This window comes from Nerophis ophidion, linkage group LG20 (assembly GCF_033978795.1).
Source record: "Nerophis ophidion isolate RoL-2023_Sa linkage group LG20, RoL_Noph_v1.0, whole genome shotgun sequence".
NCBI lineage: Eukaryota > Metazoa > Chordata > Actinopteri > Syngnathiformes > Syngnathidae > Nerophis > Nerophis ophidion.
The window spans coordinates 46,093,883-46,114,956 of NC_084630.1; the positions used below are offsets into that span (position 1 = coordinate 46,093,883).

At 38.7% G+C, this 21,074-nt stretch overlaps 1 protein-coding gene across 4 annotated transcripts in view; it reads left to right on the forward strand.

Moving 5' to 3' along the window:
- The window catches only part of rgl3a (ral guanine nucleotide dissociation stimulator-like 3a), a 37,754-nt gene that overhangs the window by 4,641 nt on the left and 12,039 nt on the right, over nucleotides 1–21,074 (forward strand). For 3 of the 4 annotated variants that reach the window (XM_061881386.1, XM_061881384.1, XM_061881385.1), the window contains exon 3: nucleotides 16,436–16,725. In XM_061881386.1, coding sequence (XP_061737370.1) covers nucleotides 16,436–16,725 — 290 coding nt within the window. Of the gene's footprint in view, nucleotides 1–11,739; nucleotides 11,998–16,435; nucleotides 16,726–21,074 lie in introns of those variants that run through there. The other variant, XM_061881387.1, reaches the window with a different exon arrangement.

Here is a 21,074-nt window from a genome sequence, read left to right on the forward strand (position 1 = left end):
AATTTTCTCACCGAAAACTGCTGGTTGACATGTGGTCGGGCTCCATGTTGGCTTGACCGCGCTCTGATCCATAGTAAAGCTTCACCTCCAGGAATTTTAAACAAGGAATCACCATGTGTTTGTGTGGCTAAAGGCTAAAGCTTCCCAACTCCATCTTTCTACTTTGACTTCTCCAATATTAATTGAACAAATTGCAAAAGATTCAGCAACACAGATGTCTAAAATACTGTGTAATTATGTGGTTAAAGCAGACGACTTTTAGCTGTGTGTGTGGGCAGCGCTAATATTTCCTAACAGTCCGTGACGTCACGCGTACACGTCATCATTCCGCGACGTCTTCAACAAAAAACTCCCGGGAAATTTAAAATTGCAATTTAGTAAACTAAAGCGGCCGTATTGGCATGTGTTGCAATGTTAATATTTCATCATTGATGTATAAACTATCAGACTGCGTGGTGGCTAGTAGTGGCTTTCAGTAGGACCGGCAAACCTCAACATAGACGTCATAGCGTGGTCAAAGCTCACCTTGAAGCATTCACACAAAGCACCTTGAAGGGTGAGGCGATAGAAGAAAGGTCAAAATGTAATAAATCTGTTTGTGGCAGCGCAGGAGAAAGTTATCAGCAAGTTTCACTTTTGCATCTCATTGCACATAACTGTGATGCCTTCAAAGACCCTCAATTAAAATGGGAAACTTAAATTGTTGTTGTTTTCGCGCTAAACTACAAACCCCAAAACCAGTGAATTTGGTACGTTGTGTAAATAGTAAATAAAAACAGAAAAAAATGATTTGCAAAATCCTTTTCAACCTATATTCAATTGAACAGACAGCAAAGACAAGATACTTAACGTTCGAAGTGAAGTAAATTATATTTATATAGCGCTTTTCTCTAGTGACTCAAAGCACTTTGTATAGTGAAACCCATTATCTAAGTTACATTTGAACCAGTGTGGGTGGCACTGGGAGCAAGTGGGTGAAGGGTCTTGCCCAAGGACACAACAGCAGTGACTAGAATGGCAGAAGCGGGGATCGAAACCAGAACCCTCAAGTTGCTGACACTGCCGCTCTACCAACCCGAACTATGCCACCCCATACTGGAAAACTTAATTTTTTGCAAATATCTGACAAGACCACATTTAAAATGTGTTTTGGGAACTGTGGACGTTCTGTGTCCGGAACAAGGAGGAAAAGAACCATTCGGAATTTTCTAGGCACAGAGTTCCAAAGCCAGCATGTGTGATGGTATGGGGGTGTATTAGTGCCCATGGCATGGGTAACTTACACATGTGTGATGGTATGGGGGTGTATTAGTGCCCATGGCATGGGTAACTTACACATCTGTGATGGTATGGGGGTGTATTAGTGAACAAGACATGACTAACTTACACATGTGTGATGGTATGGGGGTGTATTAGTGAACAAGACATGACTAACTTACACATGTGTGATGGTATGGGGGTGTATTAGTGCCCAAGGCATGGGTAACTTACACATGTGTGATGGTATGGGGGTGTATTAGTGAACAAGACATGAGTAACTTACACATGTGTGATGGTATGGGGGTGTATTAGTGGCCAAGACATGAGTAACTTACACATGTGTGATGGTATGGGGGTGTATTAGTGGCCAAGACATGAGTAACTTACACATGTGTGATGGTATGGGGGTGTATTAGTGAACAAGACATGGGTAACTTACACATGTGTGATGGTATGGGGGTGTATTAGTGCCCAAGACATGGGTAACTTACACATGTGTGATGGTATGGGGGTGTATTAGTGAACAAGACATGAGTAACTTACACATGTGTGATGGTATGGGGGTGTATTAGTGCCCAAGGCATGGGTAACTTACACATGTGTGATGGTATGGGGGTGTATTAGTGAACAAGACATGAGTAACTTACACATGTGTGATGGTATGGGGGTGTATTAGTGCCCAAGGCATGGGTAACTTACACATGTGTGATGGTATGGGGGTGTATTAGTGAACAAGACATGGGTAACTTACACATGTGTGATGGTATGGGGGTGTATTAGTGCCCAAGACATGGGTAACTTACACATGTGTGATGGTATGGGGGTGTATTAGTGCCCAAGGCATGGGTAACTTACACATGTGTGATGGTATGGGGGTGTATTAGTGAACAAGACATGAGTAACTTACACATGTGTGATGGTATGGGGGTGTATTAGTGCCCAAGACATGGGTAACTTACACATGTGTGATGGTATGGGGGTGTATTAGTGCCCAAGACATGGGTAACTTACACATGTGTGATGGTATGGGGGTGTATTAGTGAACAAGACATGGGTAACTTACACATGTGTGATGGTATGGGGGTGTATTAGTGAACAAGACATGGGTAACTTACACATGTGTGATGGTATGGGGGTGTATTAGTGCCCAAGGCATGGGTAACTTACATATGTGTGATGGTATGGGGGTGCATTAGTGTCCATGGCATGGGTAACTTACACATGTGTGATGGTATGGGGGTGTATTAGTGCCCAAGACATGGGTAACTTACACATGTGTGATGGTATGGGGGTGTATTAGTGCCCAAGGCATGGGTAACTTACACATGTGTGATGGTATGGGGGTGTATTAGTGCCCAAGACATGGGTAACTTACACATGTGTGATGGTATGGGGGTGTATTAGTGCCCAAGACATGGGTAACTTACACATGTGTGATGGTATGGGGGTGTATTAGTGCCCAAGGCATGGGTAACTTACACATGTGTGATGGTATGGGGGTGTATTAGTGAACAAGACATGACTAACTTACACATGTGTGATGGTATGGGGGTGTATTAGTGCCCAAGGCATGGGTAACTTACACATGTGTGATGGTATGGGGGTGTATTAGTGAACAAGACATGACTAACTTACACATGTGTGATGGTATGGGGGTGTATTAGTGAACAAGACATGGGTAACTTACACATGTGTGATGGTATGGGGGTGTATTAGTGAACAAGACATGACTAACTTACACATGTGTGATGGTATGGGGGTGTATTAGTGAACAAGGCATGGGTAACTTACACATGTGTGATGGTATGGGGGTGTATTAGTGCCCATGGCATGGGTAACTTACACATGTGTGATGGTATGGGGGTGTATTAGTGCCCATGGCATGGGTAACTTACACATGTGTGATGGTATGGGGGTGTATTAGTGCCCATGGCATGGGTAACTTACACATCTGTGAAGGCACCATTAGTACTGAAAGGTACATACAGGTTTTGGAGTAACATATGTTGCCATCCAAGAAACGTTATCATGGACGCCCCTGCTTATTTCAGCAAGACAATGCCAAGCCACGTGTTACAACAGCGTGGCTTCATAGTAAAAGACTGCAGTTACTAGACTGGCCTGCCTGTAGTCCAGACCTGTCTCCCATTGAAAATGTGTGGCACATTATGAAGTGTAAAATAGGACAGCGGAGACCCCGGACTGTTGAAGGACTGAAGCTTTACATAAAACAAGAATGGGAAAGAATTCCACCTGAAAAGCTTCAAAAATTGGTCTCCTCAGTTCCCAAATGTTTACGGAGTGTTGTTTAAAAGGAAAGGCCATGTAGCACAGTGGTAAAAATGCCCCTGTGCCAACTTTTTAGCAATGTGTAGCTGCCATTAAATTCTAAGTTAATGATTATTTGCAAAAAAAAAGGTTCTCAGTTCGAACATTAAATACTGTAGCTTGTCTTTGCAGTCTATTCAATAGAATATAAGATGAAAAGGATTTGCAAATCATTGTATTCTGTGTTTATTTACGACGTACACACCGTGCCAACTTCACTGGTTTCGGGTTTTGTATTATTATGATTTGCATTGTCCACTGGTGATAATCCTCCATGTATCCGATTTTAAATCATATTTAGGTGAATAATGATAGCAATTCATAGTCTGGCCACTTTATTTAGAATTTGTTTATTCTTTTTTTGTGAACAAAACAAAATTGTTGGGGGGTGAAGGGGGCATGTATGTTGTAGTCCATCTTTATAAAGACAAAAACTTTTTTAAGTTTTTATGTGTTTTAAAAATCCGGTTTCAGCCAAATCCACGCAAAAAAATGTTTTTGGTGCGTGTAAACAGAGCAAATGTGTGTGTATGAGGCGGGATGGGGGGGGCCTTTAGTAGTCTTGTGTATGTTGCCCAGAGATGTTAGGTTTAGGGCGGGATGGGGGGGCCTTTAGTAGTCTTGTGTATGTTGCCCAGAGATGTTAGGTTTAGGGCGGGATGGGGGGGCCTTTAGTAGTCTTGTGTATGTTGCCCAGAGATGTTAGGTTTAGGGCGGGATGGGGGGGCCTTTAGTAGTCTTGTGTATGTTGCCCAGAGATGTTAGGTTTAGGGCGGGATGGGGGGGCCTTTAGTAGTCTTGTGTATGTTGCCCAGAGATGTTAGGTTTAGGGCAGGATGGGGGGGCCTTTAGTAGTCTTGTGTATGTTGCCCAGAGATGTTAGGTTTAGGGCGGGATGGGGGGGCCTTTAGTAGTCTTGTGTATGTTGCCCAGAGATGTTAGGTTTAGGGCGGGATGGGGGGGCCTTTAGTAGTCTTGTGTATGTTGCCCAGAGATGTTAGGTTTAGGGCGGGATGGGGGGGCCTTTAGTAGTCTTGTGTATGTTGCCCAGAGATGTTAGGTTTAGGGCGGGATGGGGGGGCATTTAGTAGTCTTGTGTATGTTGCCCAGAGATGTTAGGTTTAGGGCGGGATGGGGGGGCCTTTAGTAGTCTTGTGTATGTTGCCCAGAATCTGATGCTGTAAAATAGGAGGTGAAACATGTAAGGAAATGCAATGAAAATGCAGCTTCACACAATGAACTGTGCGAGGGAATTGAATGTGTTGGCCCACTTATTAATTGTGAGTTTAGATTCTGTTTGGGAATCACCTTTTTGTGAGCTTGTCACCTCCTCACCAGTCAAGTGACTAATCAGTAATAATTGCAGTCTTTTGTGGCTTTTGTTCCCAACTTTGGGAGGAGAGAAAAAAAACGTGCGCATGAGTGATGCTAGATTTACTGCTATTCTTGGACTGGAATCTCATTAGGCAAACAAAAAGCTCCTTCTTTGACTCACTGGTGGAATGCACAATTACCGGCTTGTCTTCGCCATTCATTAGTGTTGTCATAATGTGAGTTGACGCACTTTGTCGACTCAGTTATTCTATTCAAATTTAGTGCCAAGTTTGCAGTTATAACGTGGATGTTGCAAAAGGTTTATCAAAGTTTGGTTCGTTATGCGGAACTGCAAAAAACATAATTGGTCACGTCATTTGATAAACTCCACATAAATGTAGGATCCCTCATTATCGCTGTGAAGTGGTTCCCGACATGACCACAATTAACACACAAATCCAATGTTTTTAACCTTCTAAATAGGGCTGGGCGATATGGCCTTTTTTTAATATCTCAATATTTTTAGGCCATATCGCGATACACGATATATATGTCGATATTTTGCCTTGGCCTTGAATGAACACTTGATGCATATAATCACAGCAGGATGATGATTCTATGTGTCTACATTCAAACATTCTTCTTCATACTGCATTACTATTTTCAGAGAAGGAAATTACAATTAAGTCAATTGACCAAAAGTGTATTTATTAAAGTTATTAAGCAGTGGCACAAACGTTCATGTCATTTCCAAAATAGAAAGTGCAAGATTGTCAGACATTTTAAGTGTCAAAAATAAATGAGCTGCAAAAATAAGAAATCAAATAGTGTTCATCCTTTGCTATGTGGTAGGTTACTACGGACATTATTCAATTCTGTTGATGACTATTTTATTCATACGGTGTTGATCTGGAAATGTTTTCCTCTGCATTTTGATGGTGTGGGCATGTGGCACCAAACGGAGATGTTGACATGCGGACTAAGCACTCTTCATTCTCTAGCAGGTGACTTTTCAAATGATGCTGCATATTAATGCTACTTTTTAAAGCAACGCTTTTGCCGCATGCTTGACTTATTACGGTTGTCTGTTCGACATATTCCCCCTTGATGCCAAACCACCGCCTGACGATGGACCCCCTGCTGTTTTTCTTGGGAATTACTTCTTCCTTCATTCGCTCCTTCTTTCTCTCGTATTACCACTCGCATGGCTCTGCTAGCATCACAGCTAACGTTACCCATGCTGCTACCTCTCTGCTCCGCAAGGCCGTATACGTATGTGACTTATGAGGTGACAGTTTGTGACGTGTGTAAGTTTGTGCGCTTGCTGTCTGTGAGAAGGAGAGACAGGAAAGAGCGAGAAGAGCCGGTAATCTAATGCCCGCAGCTAAAAGCAACTGCGTGAGAACGTATACTCGAATATCACGATATAGTCATTTTCTATATGGTACAGAGACAAACGGTGATATATGGTGAATATCGATATATCACCCAGCCCTACTTCTAAATACAGTTTTCAACATTATGGGCGCTCTCTCGACATGAAATAACACCCTTTAATCCCCTTCACACTTTTTGTAATTCAATATAGCAGTGATTCTTAAACTAGTGGTACGCCAAATATTTCAATCATTATTTAAGTACAGTGTTTTATTCTTCTGTATCTAAGAAGTCTTACTGTTCAAACTGTGTGTAATGTTACAGTGTCCAACAATATTAAATGTACTTGTTAAATAAAACCTCAGATTTTTTTAAATAAATACTTGTACCTATTACTCAACTGTATTTCAATCTTGGTCACTGTGGTGGTACTTGGAGAGCCAAGTGTTTTCTGAGGTGGTACTAGGTGAAAACATTTAGAGAAGCACTGCAATATTGTAATGCTGTCTGAGCCAATCAGTGGCCACGATACTGAACAGTGCCATCTGATTGCTTTGGTCTCATCGAGTGACCAACACCAATATAGTATTGATATTTGTAGTTAATGTAGTCATTCTTATGCTTGAACATGCTTAATTTATGCCAAAACATTGTGAGACGCGCTTTAAAAAAACAAAATAACATCGGCAATGTGGTGAAGTTGCAATATTTAAAGCACACAATTTCGCCAGCCATTTCAATAACAATCTTATACTTTGACTGTAATTTAGAGTACTCAGTGTACAGCTTGTTTATGAGTATAAATTCCCTACCCACCTCATGACGCGTCAATATACAGCTGGCAACACGAGTGAGTACAACGAAATAGGATTCTCAAATTGTGGTACTAGTTCAGGGGTCTGCAACCCAAGGCTCTGGAGCTACATGCGGCTCTTTCATGCCTCAGGCCTGGCTCCCTTTGGATTAAAAAAAAAGTAAATATAAAATGGATATCCAATTTTATTTGATTATTTTATTTTAATGTAGGCGTTTCTATTTTAGAGTTTGTGATATTTCAATATTTTGTCTATCGAAATGTACGTAACCTGTGATGAGGAAGCAACTTGTCCAGGGTGTATGCCGCCTTCCGCCCGATTGTAGTTGAGATAGGCACCAGCGCCCCCCGTGACCCCAAAAGGGACAAGCGGTAGAAAATGGATGGATGGATGGAAATGTACGTAGCACCTCCGATGCCTCATCTTTGGCTGCCAAGCAGTTACATTGTTTTAGTTGTCAACCCCCAGTAAATTAGCAATGGATACATCAGAGAAACATTTCTTATTAAAATAAAACATTTAATGCTACATGGACAGTTTCATTTGCGATTACTGTTGACGAGGTTGGTTCACCTGTGTGCTTAATATGTGGGGAGAAAACGAAAAATCCAATGTGGAAATACATTTCCAGAACAAACACACAGTATTTGCGGAAAAATGCTACCAAGCTGGAAATGACCGAAAAAGAGCAGATTCGTAACTGCTGCGGAAAGCTGATCAGAGCAAATATACTTGCTGTGTCATATTCCGTCTAGTGTTTGATTTCATAAATACTTTAGCTTAAATGTAATGAAACTAAAAGTAGTGTTTTTGTCATTTTAGGGCTCAAACAGAGTTTGCGGCTCTAGGTGGGTTAACTTTGGTGGGAAATGGGCTCAAATGGCTCTTTGTATGCTGAAGGTTGCCGACCCCTGTGCTAGTTATACACGGGCTCCATCTAGTGGTATGCCACAGAATTACCATATTTCCTTGAATTGCCGCCGGGGCGCTAATTAATTTAAAACCTCTTCTCACTCCTGCGCTTACCAAAAGCATGCGGTAAAAGTAAGCATGCGCTAATTATTTTAAAACCTCTTCTCACTCCGGCACTTACCAAAGGTATGCAGTAAAAATGTGAGTGTGATGTAAGCTCGGACCTTAAATCCCACTGAATAGCTCTTAATCTTCTTCCCTTTATGCGAATTCAAATTACCGGTATTTAAATCAGCCTCCTCCATTTTGAAAATGATGACGGGCGAAGTGTCACTCGTGACGTCACGAGTTTGACCAGGCGGTAATGCTAAGCATGCGCTAATTATTTTGGGAAGCGAGTTTGACCTGGCAGCAATTCAAGGCAGGCGCATACTATATGCCCTGCAACAATTCAAGGAAATACGGTACTTGACAACATTTTAGAACACTGTGTTATTTTTCAAACTCTGTGTAATGTTACAATGGCAAACAATATAAAATATCATTGTTAAATAAAATACCAGCCTTGTTTTTAATGAATACTTAGGCTCAATATGCTACCGTATTTTACTGTTGGTCATTATGGTGGTGTTTTTTGAGGTTGGTTAAAAAAGTTTTGAAATCCACTGCACTAAATAAAGCATGGTGGTATTGTCATGGTCTGTGGCTGCATGAGTGCTGCCGACACAGGGGAACCGTGGTTCATCGAGCGTTACATCATCCACATCCCCACATGGCCGTTTTCCAACATGATTCACGTTAACTGATTAATTCATTTTTAATTAACTGTTCAACTAATTTATCATGGTTGTCCCTAAAATGGACACAGCCTTCATCAGTATTTTTAGACCCTGAGATGTTGATATATTTCAGTCACAAAGCTGGATGCAAAAGGTAACTGACTTGTTTCATGCGGTATGTATGTCCCCGCCCTCACGCCACCACCAGGGACATAAACCACAGGCTGGTGAAAAAGTGACCTGGCTGGATTCTTTTGAGACTGCAGTGCGAGATTTCTCTGCTGTACTCCCGATAACATCTTCTCACTCAACCTTTTCCTCTAAGGTGCATTTAAGAAATTGGGCTATTTCTGTCCTTCATTTTACACTACCATCCAGCCATTTCCTACCGCTTATTGCCTTTGGGGTTGCCGGGGGCGCTGGTGCCTATCTCAGCTACAATCGGGTGGAAGGCGGTGTACACCCTGGACAAGTCGCCACCTCATCACAGGGCCAACACAGATAGACAGACAACATTCACACTCACATTCACACACTAGGGACCATTTTAGTGTTGCCAATCAACCTATCCCCAGGTGCATGTCTTTATATAAACAATATTAGAATCCAAGGTCCCTGTTTGGACAATTGGTACCCTAATAAGCACAACAATGTACCTTTTACCTATCCATTCATACTAATGAGTTTGATCACATTTTGGTATACATAGTGTAGATTGTAGGTGATCATCTGTGTCTGAGAGCATTTAAAAAAATATATATATATATTTCCATCACAGATATAATAAACAAAAGTAAAACATGGCGGTATTTTACAGTACACTTTCATTAAGAAACCAAGGACTTTTAGGGGAATCCCTCAAATTTGGTGAGGTGATTGCAAACTTTTAACTGTTACTTTGCCTCTGAGCACCGCAGCACAACTAACTTTTCTGTGAGCTCAGATAAACAAATCCCATGTATATAAAAATGCAAATATTTTTTACAGCACTTTGATTTATATCTGTGAAAAGGGTTTTATAAATACATGTACTTATATATTTTGAAGAGTCTGATTTTAATATCAAGAGCACAGAGGTTTTATTGTAATCTGGTTGGGTGGACTGTCTGTTTTCGTTGTTAGTATGTTTTTATTTTTTTATAATGTTCAACATTTACACAGAAACATATGAACAATAACAATCATTACAAGTACAAAAACAGTACAATACAGCGCCAGAGGGTTTTAAAGTCCTACTGAAACCCACTACTAGCCACCACGCAGTCTGATAGTTTATATATCAATGATGAAATATTAACATTGCAACACATGCCAATACGGCCGCTTTAGTTGACTAAATTGCAATTTTAAATTTCCCTCGAAGTTTCTTGTTGAAAACGTTGTGTAATGATGACGCGTGTTTGTGACGTTATTGGTTGGAGGGGACATATTAGCCCAGCACCACTTACGGCTAAAAGTCGTCTCTTTTCATGGCATAATTACACAGTAATTTGGACATCTGTGTAGCTGAATCTTTTGCAATTTGTTCATTTAATAATGGAGACGTCAAATAAGAATGCTGTTGGTGGAAAGCGGTGGATTGCAGCTGCCTTTAGCACCGAGACACAGCCGGTGTTGCTTTGTTTTTGTTGTGAAGCTTTAACACAGAGCGGTCAAGCCAACATGTTTCTCTACGTCAACCAGCATGTTTTGGATGGGAAAATTGTCGGCTCTTACCGGAGACATCAGTGGATTATGGGACCTTCTCCTGTAGCTGTCAAAAAGCAGCTGCGATCTTGGCTCCTCATCGGCTTTCTCTGACACACTGGTGTTCACCGCAGCCATCCGACTTTCAGGTATGATTTTAGTCATCTAATCTCACTAAAATACTGTTAACACAATAAGCAGATAAGGGATTTTTCATAATTATCCTAGTAAATGTGTCTAATTACATCTGAAACGCTACCACTGCCGCCACCTGGAGCCGTCGCTTTTTATTTTGTCTTTTTATTATTATTTTTTTTTAGTGCCTTATTAACTTTCCTCATCCACAAATGTTTCATCCTCGCTCAAATTGATGGGGAAATAGTCGCTTTCTCAGTCCGAAAAGCTCTTGCTGCTGGAGGCTATGATTATAAACAATGTGAGGATGTGAGGAGCCCTCACACCGGCGACGTCACGCGCACATCATCTGCTACTTCCAGTAAGGGTGAGGCTTTTTTATTAGCGACCAAAAGTTGCGAATTTTATCGTCAATGTTCTCTACTAAATCCTTTCAGCAAAAATATGGCAACATTGTGAAATGATCAAGTATAACACATAGAATGGACCTGCTATCCCCGTTTAAATAAGAAAATCACATTTCAGTAGGCCTTTAAAGTCAATAAAGCAACTACAGTTAAATGCAACATATATATACTCTATGTAGCAACGTATACAGCCATAGGCTCAAACAAGTTCCATAAATAGTCCAAATTTGGAGCACAGCGCTATAGTTTTCCTGTTTTTTTGGTTGTTGGAGGTAGAAAGCGTAGTTAAGTAAAGTTGTATATTTTTTTTTTAAAGGAAACAGTTTGGGTATTGAGAAACTTACATGTATGAATATAAAACTTAGCCAATAGTGTATAGCACAGCGCTATAGTTTTCCTGGTTTTTTGGTTGTTGGAGGTAGAAAGCGTAGTTAAGTAAAGTTGTAGTTTTTTTTTTTTAAAGGAAACAGTTTGGGTATTGAGAAACTTACATGTATGAATATAAAACTTAGCCAATAGTGTGATAATATTACAAATGTAAAATTCATTGTAAATTTTTTTAATTTAAATTTATTTTATGTTTAATTTTTTTGACTGACTGTTGCTTTTTATTTATCATTTATATTTTTTTCATTCGGTGGACTGACGTCACAGTTGTGGAATGTCCACATATGGGCAACACTTCCGGTTGTGACGTATTTTTTCCTCTCTGGTTCGTTTTAGTAGCCCCGCCCATACCTGTCACTCCCAGGCTCCCTCCGGACTGCCTAGCTACTCCTCCCTCTGAAACCCTTTTAACATCCTTTTTATCACCTCTCTGTTCCTTCTACTCTTAACACCTTATCGTTTTTATTTTAAAACATTGAACTAAGATGAAAGCGTACATTTGGGAGTTCGTAAACTATCGGAGGACAGACTTTATTCCGAACTGAACCTTCGCGCGTCAGTCATCAGTCAAACATGGTAGAGTGGCACTTCGCAATGGTGAGTTAAACTACCTCATTTACCAAATTAAATCATTTAATATGATTTAATTTCAAAATGCAAGAGTTGTTACGACTCTAATGTACATAGGTACATACCGAACGAGTGAATACAATGGTTTCATTACAGCTGGTGCTTTGCCACTCTTTTGCTTAGTTTGTCCAAAGTGCAACCCGGGGGCCATTTTTTTTATTTCCGCTCAGCATGGATCAAGTAAAAGTAGTTTGGAAACATTGGTCCGTTTCATACAAAATGTGCTGAAATAGTATTTTCTTGATATAACTTATACATCACAGTGTCCAGTTGTTCAATGCAAATGTGGAATACATTGTTATTTATTTTTATTTTGAAGGGTCTGAATCACCCACACTTGAGATAATTATTATTTTATGTAACTGCAGCTAATGTACAGATATTTGAACATTTCCACTCCTTCGGTATGAGGTTGTTGGATTAAAAATCTTTATATCCTACCGCCCAAATGCAGCTGGGATAGGCTCCATCGACCCCGAAAGGGACAAGCGGTAGAAAAATGGATGGATGGATTTTTTTTTTTGCATGTAGTTTTTGAGGATGCCTCCTCATAAGACGTGTTTTTCTGTTTAGTTAGTGCACACATTGTTTATTGTTTATTGAGGATCCCCTTTCACCGATGCACAAACGCCAGGCTAGTCTTCCTGGGGTCCTTTTCAAAAGTTCACAGTAAAATAATAATAATACACAGATCCAGTTACAAAACATACACAAATCCAATTTCAAATTAAAAAAAAAAAGAAAAAGAAAATTCTCTAAATAATAAAATAAAATAACAGTACACAGATACAGTTACAGAACATACGCAGATCCAGTTACGATAAAAGAAAGGAAAAAGACAATTCTGAAAATAATAAAATAATAATAACGGTACACAGTTACAGAACATACGCAGATCCAGTTACAATAAAAGAAAGGAAAAGAAAATAATTAAAAAAATTAACAGGACACAGATCCAGTTACAGAACTTATGCAAAACCAGTTACAATAAAAGAAAGGAAAAAGGAAAATAAAAATAACAGTACACAGATCCAGTTACAGAACATACGCAGATCCAGTTACAATAAAAGAAAGGAGAGAGAAAATTCTGAAAATAATAAAATAATAATAACAGTACACAGTTACAGAACATACGCAGATCCAGTTACAATAAAAGAAAGGAAAAGAAAATAATTAAAAAAAATTAACAGGACACGGATCCAGTTACAGAACTTACGCAAAACCAGTTACAATAAAAGAAAGGAAAAAATAAAATAAAAATAACAACACACAGATCCAGTTACAGAACATACGCAAAACCAGTTACAATAAAAGAAAGGAAAAAGGAAAATAAAAATAACAGTACACAGATCCAGTTACAGAACATACGCAGATCCAGTTACAATAAAAGAAAGGAGAGAGAAAATAATAAAATAATAATAACGGTACACAGTTACAGAACATACGCAGATCCAGTTACAATAAAAGAAAGGAAAAGAAAATAATTAAAAAAATTAACAGGACACAGATCCAGTTACAGAACTTACGCAAATTCAGGTACAATAAAAGAAAGGAAAAAGAAAATGAAAAATCCTAAAAAATAACAGTACACAGATCCAGTTACAAAACATACGCAAATCCAGTTACAATACAAGAAAGGAAAAAAAGTTCTCAAACTGATAACATGAAATTTTAACTCTTAAGTCTAAAAAGTGACTTTACATGTTTCTTAGATGCTTTTGTACTTTGATTAGTCCTAATATTTAAATGAAGAGTATTCCATAATGTGTACAACAGTGCTTTTCATTGAATTAGTTCTTGGTCGTGATAATGCAAGTAGACCTTGAGTTGAAGCTCTGCTACTGTAGTGATGAACATCTGCATGATAACCATCCATCCATCCATTCATTTCCTACCGCTTGTCCCTTTCAGGGTAGCGGAGGGTTCATTATCTGTTAAAAATGAGCTGTAGGGTACTTATGAATAATGTTTCCAATAAATAATAAAAACTGCTGGATAATCTATGAATAACCTTCAGCCATCCAAGACAAGAATGCGTACGGTCCATACTCGATCTACAGTATAAGAACAATCATGAGTACATTTAGCTGCCCTATTTTGAGCTATTTTGTAAGCTAAACTTTGAGTGCAGAAACCAAAATAACTGAACAATAATCCAGATGACACAACATCAATGTTTGTACTACCTGTCTGCGATATGCAGGTACAAAAATTGTTGTTTAAGTTCATTTTGAACATGCAAACAGTTGCAATTTGATAGTGTATTCACATGTTTCCATTTTCTCATTACAATATGTTCGAAATGTAGTATGAAGAATCAGATCTTATTTAATCCAACCCCTTTCCTACATTATAGCATTTACCGGTACTTCCACCTTTTTCCCCTTCCTTTTCTCACTTTGTACTAAAAGTAAATCAGTGATAATAAATACATACAAAAATTCTCATAAATAAAAAGTTAAGTATTGTATAGTTAATTTGATTAAATGAATGGGATTTTTGTCATTTTCAAAAAGGTTCAAAATGTTTTTTAGGAGTCTTCTTCCTTGTACTTTGTATACACTTTGAATTGGCACAGTTTCTTAAACTGGATCATATTAGTACGTGGTTTGACTTCTTTGCTTAATCCATTCCATAATTTAATTCCACATACTGATATACTAAAGGTCTTAAGTGTTGTTCGTGCACACAAGTATTTTAAGTTAGATTTTTCTCGAAGGTTGTATTTCTCCTCTTTTGTTGAGAATAATTGTTGTACATTTTTGAGTAGCAGATTATAGTTTGCTTCGTACATAATTTCAGTTGAAATTCAATATTTTTGATTTAACTTATAAGGGTTTGAGTGTTTTATTATATCCAACCTAATGTATTATTGTACGTGATCCTTTTGTAACACAATTAGTGAATAAAGTGTACTTTTGAAATTATTTTCCGATATTTTTACTCAATAACTCAGATTTGGTAAAACAAGCAAGTAGTCCAGAAAATATTTAGCTTTTTTCATTAATGAAATATTTCTTGTCACCTTATGTTGTATATTTTTATGTGAGCTTTCCAGTTCATTTGATCATTTATCATTACCCTAGGGCTGGGCAATATGGCCTTTTTTTAATATCGCCATGTTTTTAGGCCATATCGCGATGTATGATATATATATTACAATATTTTGCCTTGGCCTTGAATGAACACTTGATGCATATAATCACAGCAGTATGATGATTCTATGTGTCTACATTCAAACATTCTTTTTCATACTGCATTCATATATGCTCCTTTTAAACTTTCATGCAGAGAGGGAAATCACAACTAATTCAATTGACCAAAAGTGTATTTAGACTTAGACTTAGACTTCCTTTTTATTGTTATTAAAGTTATTAAGCTGTGGCACAAACATTCATGTCATTTCCAAAACAGAGTGCAAGATTGTCAAAGACATTTTAAGTGTCAAATAAAAATGAGCTACATAATAGGAAATTCAATAGTATTCGTCCTTCACTATGTGGTAGGTTACTACGGACGTTATTAAATTCTCTTCATTCTCTAGGGAGTGACTTTTCAAATGATGCTACATATTAGCAGTAATGCTACTTTTTATAGCAACGCTTTTGTCTACACTTGACAAATTACGGTTGTCTGTTTGACATATTCCCACTTGAAGCAGAACCACCGCCAGACGATGGACCCCCTGCTGTTTTTATTAGGAATTAAGACTTCCTTCATTTGTTACCAGATTCACGCCTTCTTTCTCTCGTATTATGTGTCACAGCTAACATTACCCAGTCTGCTACCTCTCTGCTGGGCCAGGGCGTATACGTATGTGACGTATGACGTGATGTGTGTAAGTTTGTGCGCCTGCTTGTCTGTGAGAAGGAGAGACAGGAAAGAGTGAGAAGAGCCTGTAGTGTAATGCCCGCAGCTAAAAGCAACTGCGTGAGAACGTATACTCGAATATTACGATATAGTCATTTTCTATAGCGCACAGAGACAAACCCGCGATATATTGTATATTTTGATATATCGCCCAGCCGTACATTACACCTAAATAAAATTATTTCATAGAAAAAATTGTCACAACACTTTTTATACCGCTTTATTTTCCAGTCATAACCACAGGTCCAGACTAAGTCACAAGCTGAATCCCAATCATTTGTTGCAATGTGTCAGTTTGACTAATGTAATGAATGAGTCAGTTCGTCACAAGGTTTGTATCACACATATGTTGCATTGTCACCTTAATTTAGCCAAGCAACGTGAGCAGAAGGTTTTTAACATAGGTCAATGTTAAATTAAAGCCCATGATGTAGAAAATCATATGTTCGTATGTCCCTTGATATCTTCCAGGTTTGTCATTATTAGGGACGCAAACGTGTTTTGTATACACCAACATTTGCAATCATCCCTACAGGACCCGGTGCAGGAATGGGGGGAGGAGGAGGAGGATGGTGTTGTCTTCGGCATCACGCTGCATCGGGAGCCTGCCTTGCCCAAATCGGACACGGCGGATGACTGTGCGGCCTTCAGCTATTCTCAGTACCACACAGTGAAGTTGCGCAGACTAAAAGCTGGCACTCTGGAGCAGCTCGTCAGCCATCTGCTGGATCCCAAGAATCAGGAGCCTGACTACGTCCATGTTTTCCTCTCCAGCTACAGAGCCTTCACCTCTCCCAATAACCTAATCGAGCTACTCTTTCAGAGGTGAGAATATCACTTTGCAGTCTTTTTAAACTGATGTAAAAACAATTATTAGTTTGCGTACAAGCTCAAGGCTCACCTGCCAGGCATCCACATTATGTAATTAGATCCAATACAGTACAAAAATACCTTGCTTTTTAGTCATTAATGAGTTCCAAAAGGACAGAGAAAAACTAAATCGTGCAAAACGGTTACTCATTAGTTTTCCAACATCGGAGTGACCCCAAACACAATTCCAAGATGACAAGTGTTTTGCTGTGCATCCTCAAATAAAGTAGTAGTTTGTGTAGGCGTATAAAATGTGTGCCCTTGATTGTGGCTTAGTCCTTGATTAGTCCTTTGGGCCTCCAGAATCAGTGATTATTCTGAGATAACTTGCGCTCTACATTATGTTACAGGAAGATGTTTAAAATGTTAAAGGGGCTGTTTACAACTTCCTCACAGTTATATTTTTAAAGCAAAAAATATCACAAGAACACCATTGGCTAGCTCATGTTAGCATTAGTAGTTTAACAGAACACATTTGTGTTAAAACTGTCCATATTTTTTACAATTAATATGTTTTTGTAATAAAAATATTTACCGGCCCAAATAAAATGATTGATTTTTATGGCGGTCACTCACCCTGTCTCGTCAACATGTAGCCGCAGGGAGCACGTGCACACATACGAAAGCAGTCGGCAATGAACAATTTGCAGTAATGTTGTCGTTATTATAGAATATACATTCAATGATAACTAACACTACCTAGCCAAATCACTATCATTATCTAACAACACCCAAAGCTAATGCCTATGTATGTGTTACGTACAGTATGTACGTAGGTACGTCATTAGGTCCTAGAAGCTGTAAAAGGGCGGAATGTATTGCTTAACATACATTGGAAAGTTAGCCGCCCGTAGACATCTGTGTAAATGTTTGCAGCAGCCCCTTAAAGCAAAAAGTTATTGCCCCAATTTCGATGCAAGGTTGAGCACAATATGTTCAGCGATCCTGGTAAAACCGATTGGTTAGCCTTCAAAACTATTTTTCCTTTAAAAAATTACAGACATTTTGTAGAAGTCTGTTCTAGTCTAAATTGGAGCCTTCATAAAACCTGTATTAGCCATACAGGAAAAGGTTTATTATACAGGTGTAAAAAAGTTACCTGACATGCTTACATTATACATAACAGTGAAGTTTTCCCAGTAACACACGAAAGAAAGCTTTGGTAATTACGTATCCAAATCATCTAGATAAATTACAAATCTTTCAATGGAAAGTAATACTAGTCTTGATATGGTCGGACTTTAATGCTCCCTCAAATCCACTCTTGTACAAGATGAAGCTTCTGAAACTTACAGAAAGTCACTTTTTATGCGTGATGTAGGGCTGGGCGATATGGCCTTTTTTTAATATTGCGATATTTTGAGGCCATATCGCGAAATACGATATATATCTCTGTATTTTGCCTTAGCCTTGAATTAACACTTAATACATATAATCATAGCAGTATGATGTTTCTATGTGTCTACATTAAAACATTCTTGTTCATATTGCACTAATATATACTACTTTTAAACTTTCATGCAGAGAGGGAAATCACAACTAAGTCAATTTACCAAAACTGTATTTATTAAAGTTATTAGCAGGTGACTTTTCAAACGATGCTACATATTAGCAGTAATGCTACTTTGGGTAGCAACGCTTGTGCCCCACACTTGACTAATTAAAGTTGTCTATTCGACATATTCCCACTTGAAGCCAAACCACCGCCAGACGATGGACCCCCTGCGGTTTTTCTTGGGAATTAATTCTTCCTTCATTTGTTACCAAATTCGCACCTTCTTTCTCTCGTATTATCCCTCGCAACACCCTGCTAGCATCACAGCTAACGTTAGCCACGCTGCTACCTCTGCTGGGCGAGGGCGTACACATATGTGACGTATGAGGTGACAATATGTGACATGTGTAAGAATGTGCGCTCGCTGTCTGTGAGAAGGAGAGACAAGAAGGAGTGGGAAGAGCTTGTAGTGTAATAGAGCTGGGTGATATATCAATATATACGATATATCGCGGGTTTGTGTCTGTGCGATATAGAAAATGACTATATCGTAATATTCAAGTATACTTTCTCACGTAGCTGCGGGCATTCAGGTTCTTCTAAGTTCTCACTCTTTCTCGTCTCTCCTCACAGACAAGCAGGCGCACCTTCTTCCACACGCCACATACTCTCACGTCATATATACACACCCTCGCCTAGCAGAGAGGTAGCGGCGTGGCTAACGTTAGCTGCTAATGTAGCCGTACGAGACAAACAAGGTGCGGATCTGGTAACAAATGAAGGAAGAATTAATTCCCAATAAAAACAGCAGGGTTTCCATCGTCTGCAGCGGTTCGGCTTCAAGTGGGAATATGTCGAGCAGACAACCGTAATTTTTCAAGTGTGGGGGAAAAGCGTTAATATAAAAAGTAGCATTACTGCTAATTTTGAGCATCATATGAAAAGTCACTCGCTAGAGAATGAAGAGAATTTCATAACCATAGTAACATACCACATAGTGAAGGACGAATACTATTTGATTTCCTGTTATGCAGCTCATTTTTATTTGACACTTAAAATGTCTCTGACAATCTTGCACTCTCTGTTTTGGAAATGACTGTGCCATTGCTTAATAACTTTAATAAATAAACTTTTGGTCAACTGACTTCCCTCTCTGCATGAAAGTTCAAAAGTATCATATATGAATGCCGTATGAAGAAGAAGGTTTTAATGTATACACATATGTATACACATAGAATCATCATACTGCTGTTCATTCAAGGCCTAGGCAAAATATCGTAATATATATCGTATATCGCGATATGGCCCAAAAATATTGCGATATTAAAAAAAGGCAATATCTCCCAGCCCTAAAATGTAATGCTAGGAGCTAAAAACAACTGCTTAAGAACGTATACTTGAATATTAAGATATAGTCATTTTCTATATCGCACAGAGACAAACCCGCAATATATCGATATATTGCCTGGCCGTAGCGTGATGTATAATGCAGTTTATAAGCCGAATGATCCGCTCTGTGAGATCATTCTTATCACCTCTTCCACACATACACATAACACTAGAAGAAAACGTTGGGTAAAGGGCAGACATCATAAACTCAAAGGCACACGCTTCAGTATAACGTGTGAGGTCCCAAATATCTAGAATTAACATAACAGTCCAATCATACAATCTGCTTCAATGAGAAAATTAATCAAACTTTTGACAGACGAATTATTGCTACCAAAGGTTAAAAAAACATTACCAATCCTACAAAGCAAGAGATGTTTAATTGGTTATTTATTGTTACAATAATTATTGAACGGCTAATATTGTAGTATGCATACCGAAAAAGTCAGACATATTCTTGGCAAATTACAATGTGTATGACTACCAACTACCAGAAAATGAATTTGAGTACAAATTGGAACTTTAGGGTTGTATGAATGTATGAAATTATTTCGGAAATTGTTTAGGATGTAAGCATTTCAAAATGTTACTAATGTTATATGTTATGATCTTACATGTACTGTATTAGGACCCCGTTTATAAGGTATTGCAGCGCCCCTTGAGTTTCCTTTTACAAAGCACTTACAAATCATATACAATTGTTAAGTGTATGGACTGTTATAATATTTTGTGAATAAAGAGAGATGATGATGATGATGGTAACACAGCTGACTTGATATTAGGGAGTTGTGTGACAGTATGCCTTAGCTGGCTGGATAGCGTACTGTACATCAAGTGTCAAAGAGGCTATTTAACACCATCTTGTCTTGACGTCACTCCAGCTGTGTGCAAAGAAATGTCTATTGAAATGTTGCAACGTATCTATAACCACTTTTCTAAAGAAGTGAATAAAGCTTTAAGGGTTGTGCTCCTGTGAATTCGCCCTCCTCAGAGAGCTGAGATACTTCTTTGGCGCTCAATAATCTACAAAAAATGTGAACATGATTTTCTTAAAACCTGGGTTGTGTTTTTATATGCCATTTTTTTTAGCACATGCACGCACTTTCCCTTCACAATTTTCAGGGCAATGTGCTTTTTTTTTTTGAAAAGTCACTTTTTACTGTTAATGATGTCTCCGCTTATGAGAGGTCTTGGACGAACAGTTGACGAGGGTTTTTTTTTGTAGAAATGAATTAAAAAATGTTTTTCCCATAGCTCCTTCCACCCTACATTCACCCACCTAATAAAAATGAGTCAGGTAATCAATGCGATAGTTTTCCACATTAGATGATGAATAACAGCCAGTGCGCCTGAACGACTTGGGCAACAGAGCTAACTCGCCCTGGCTGGTGTGGCTCGCTGGAGACGCTGCTACGCCAAC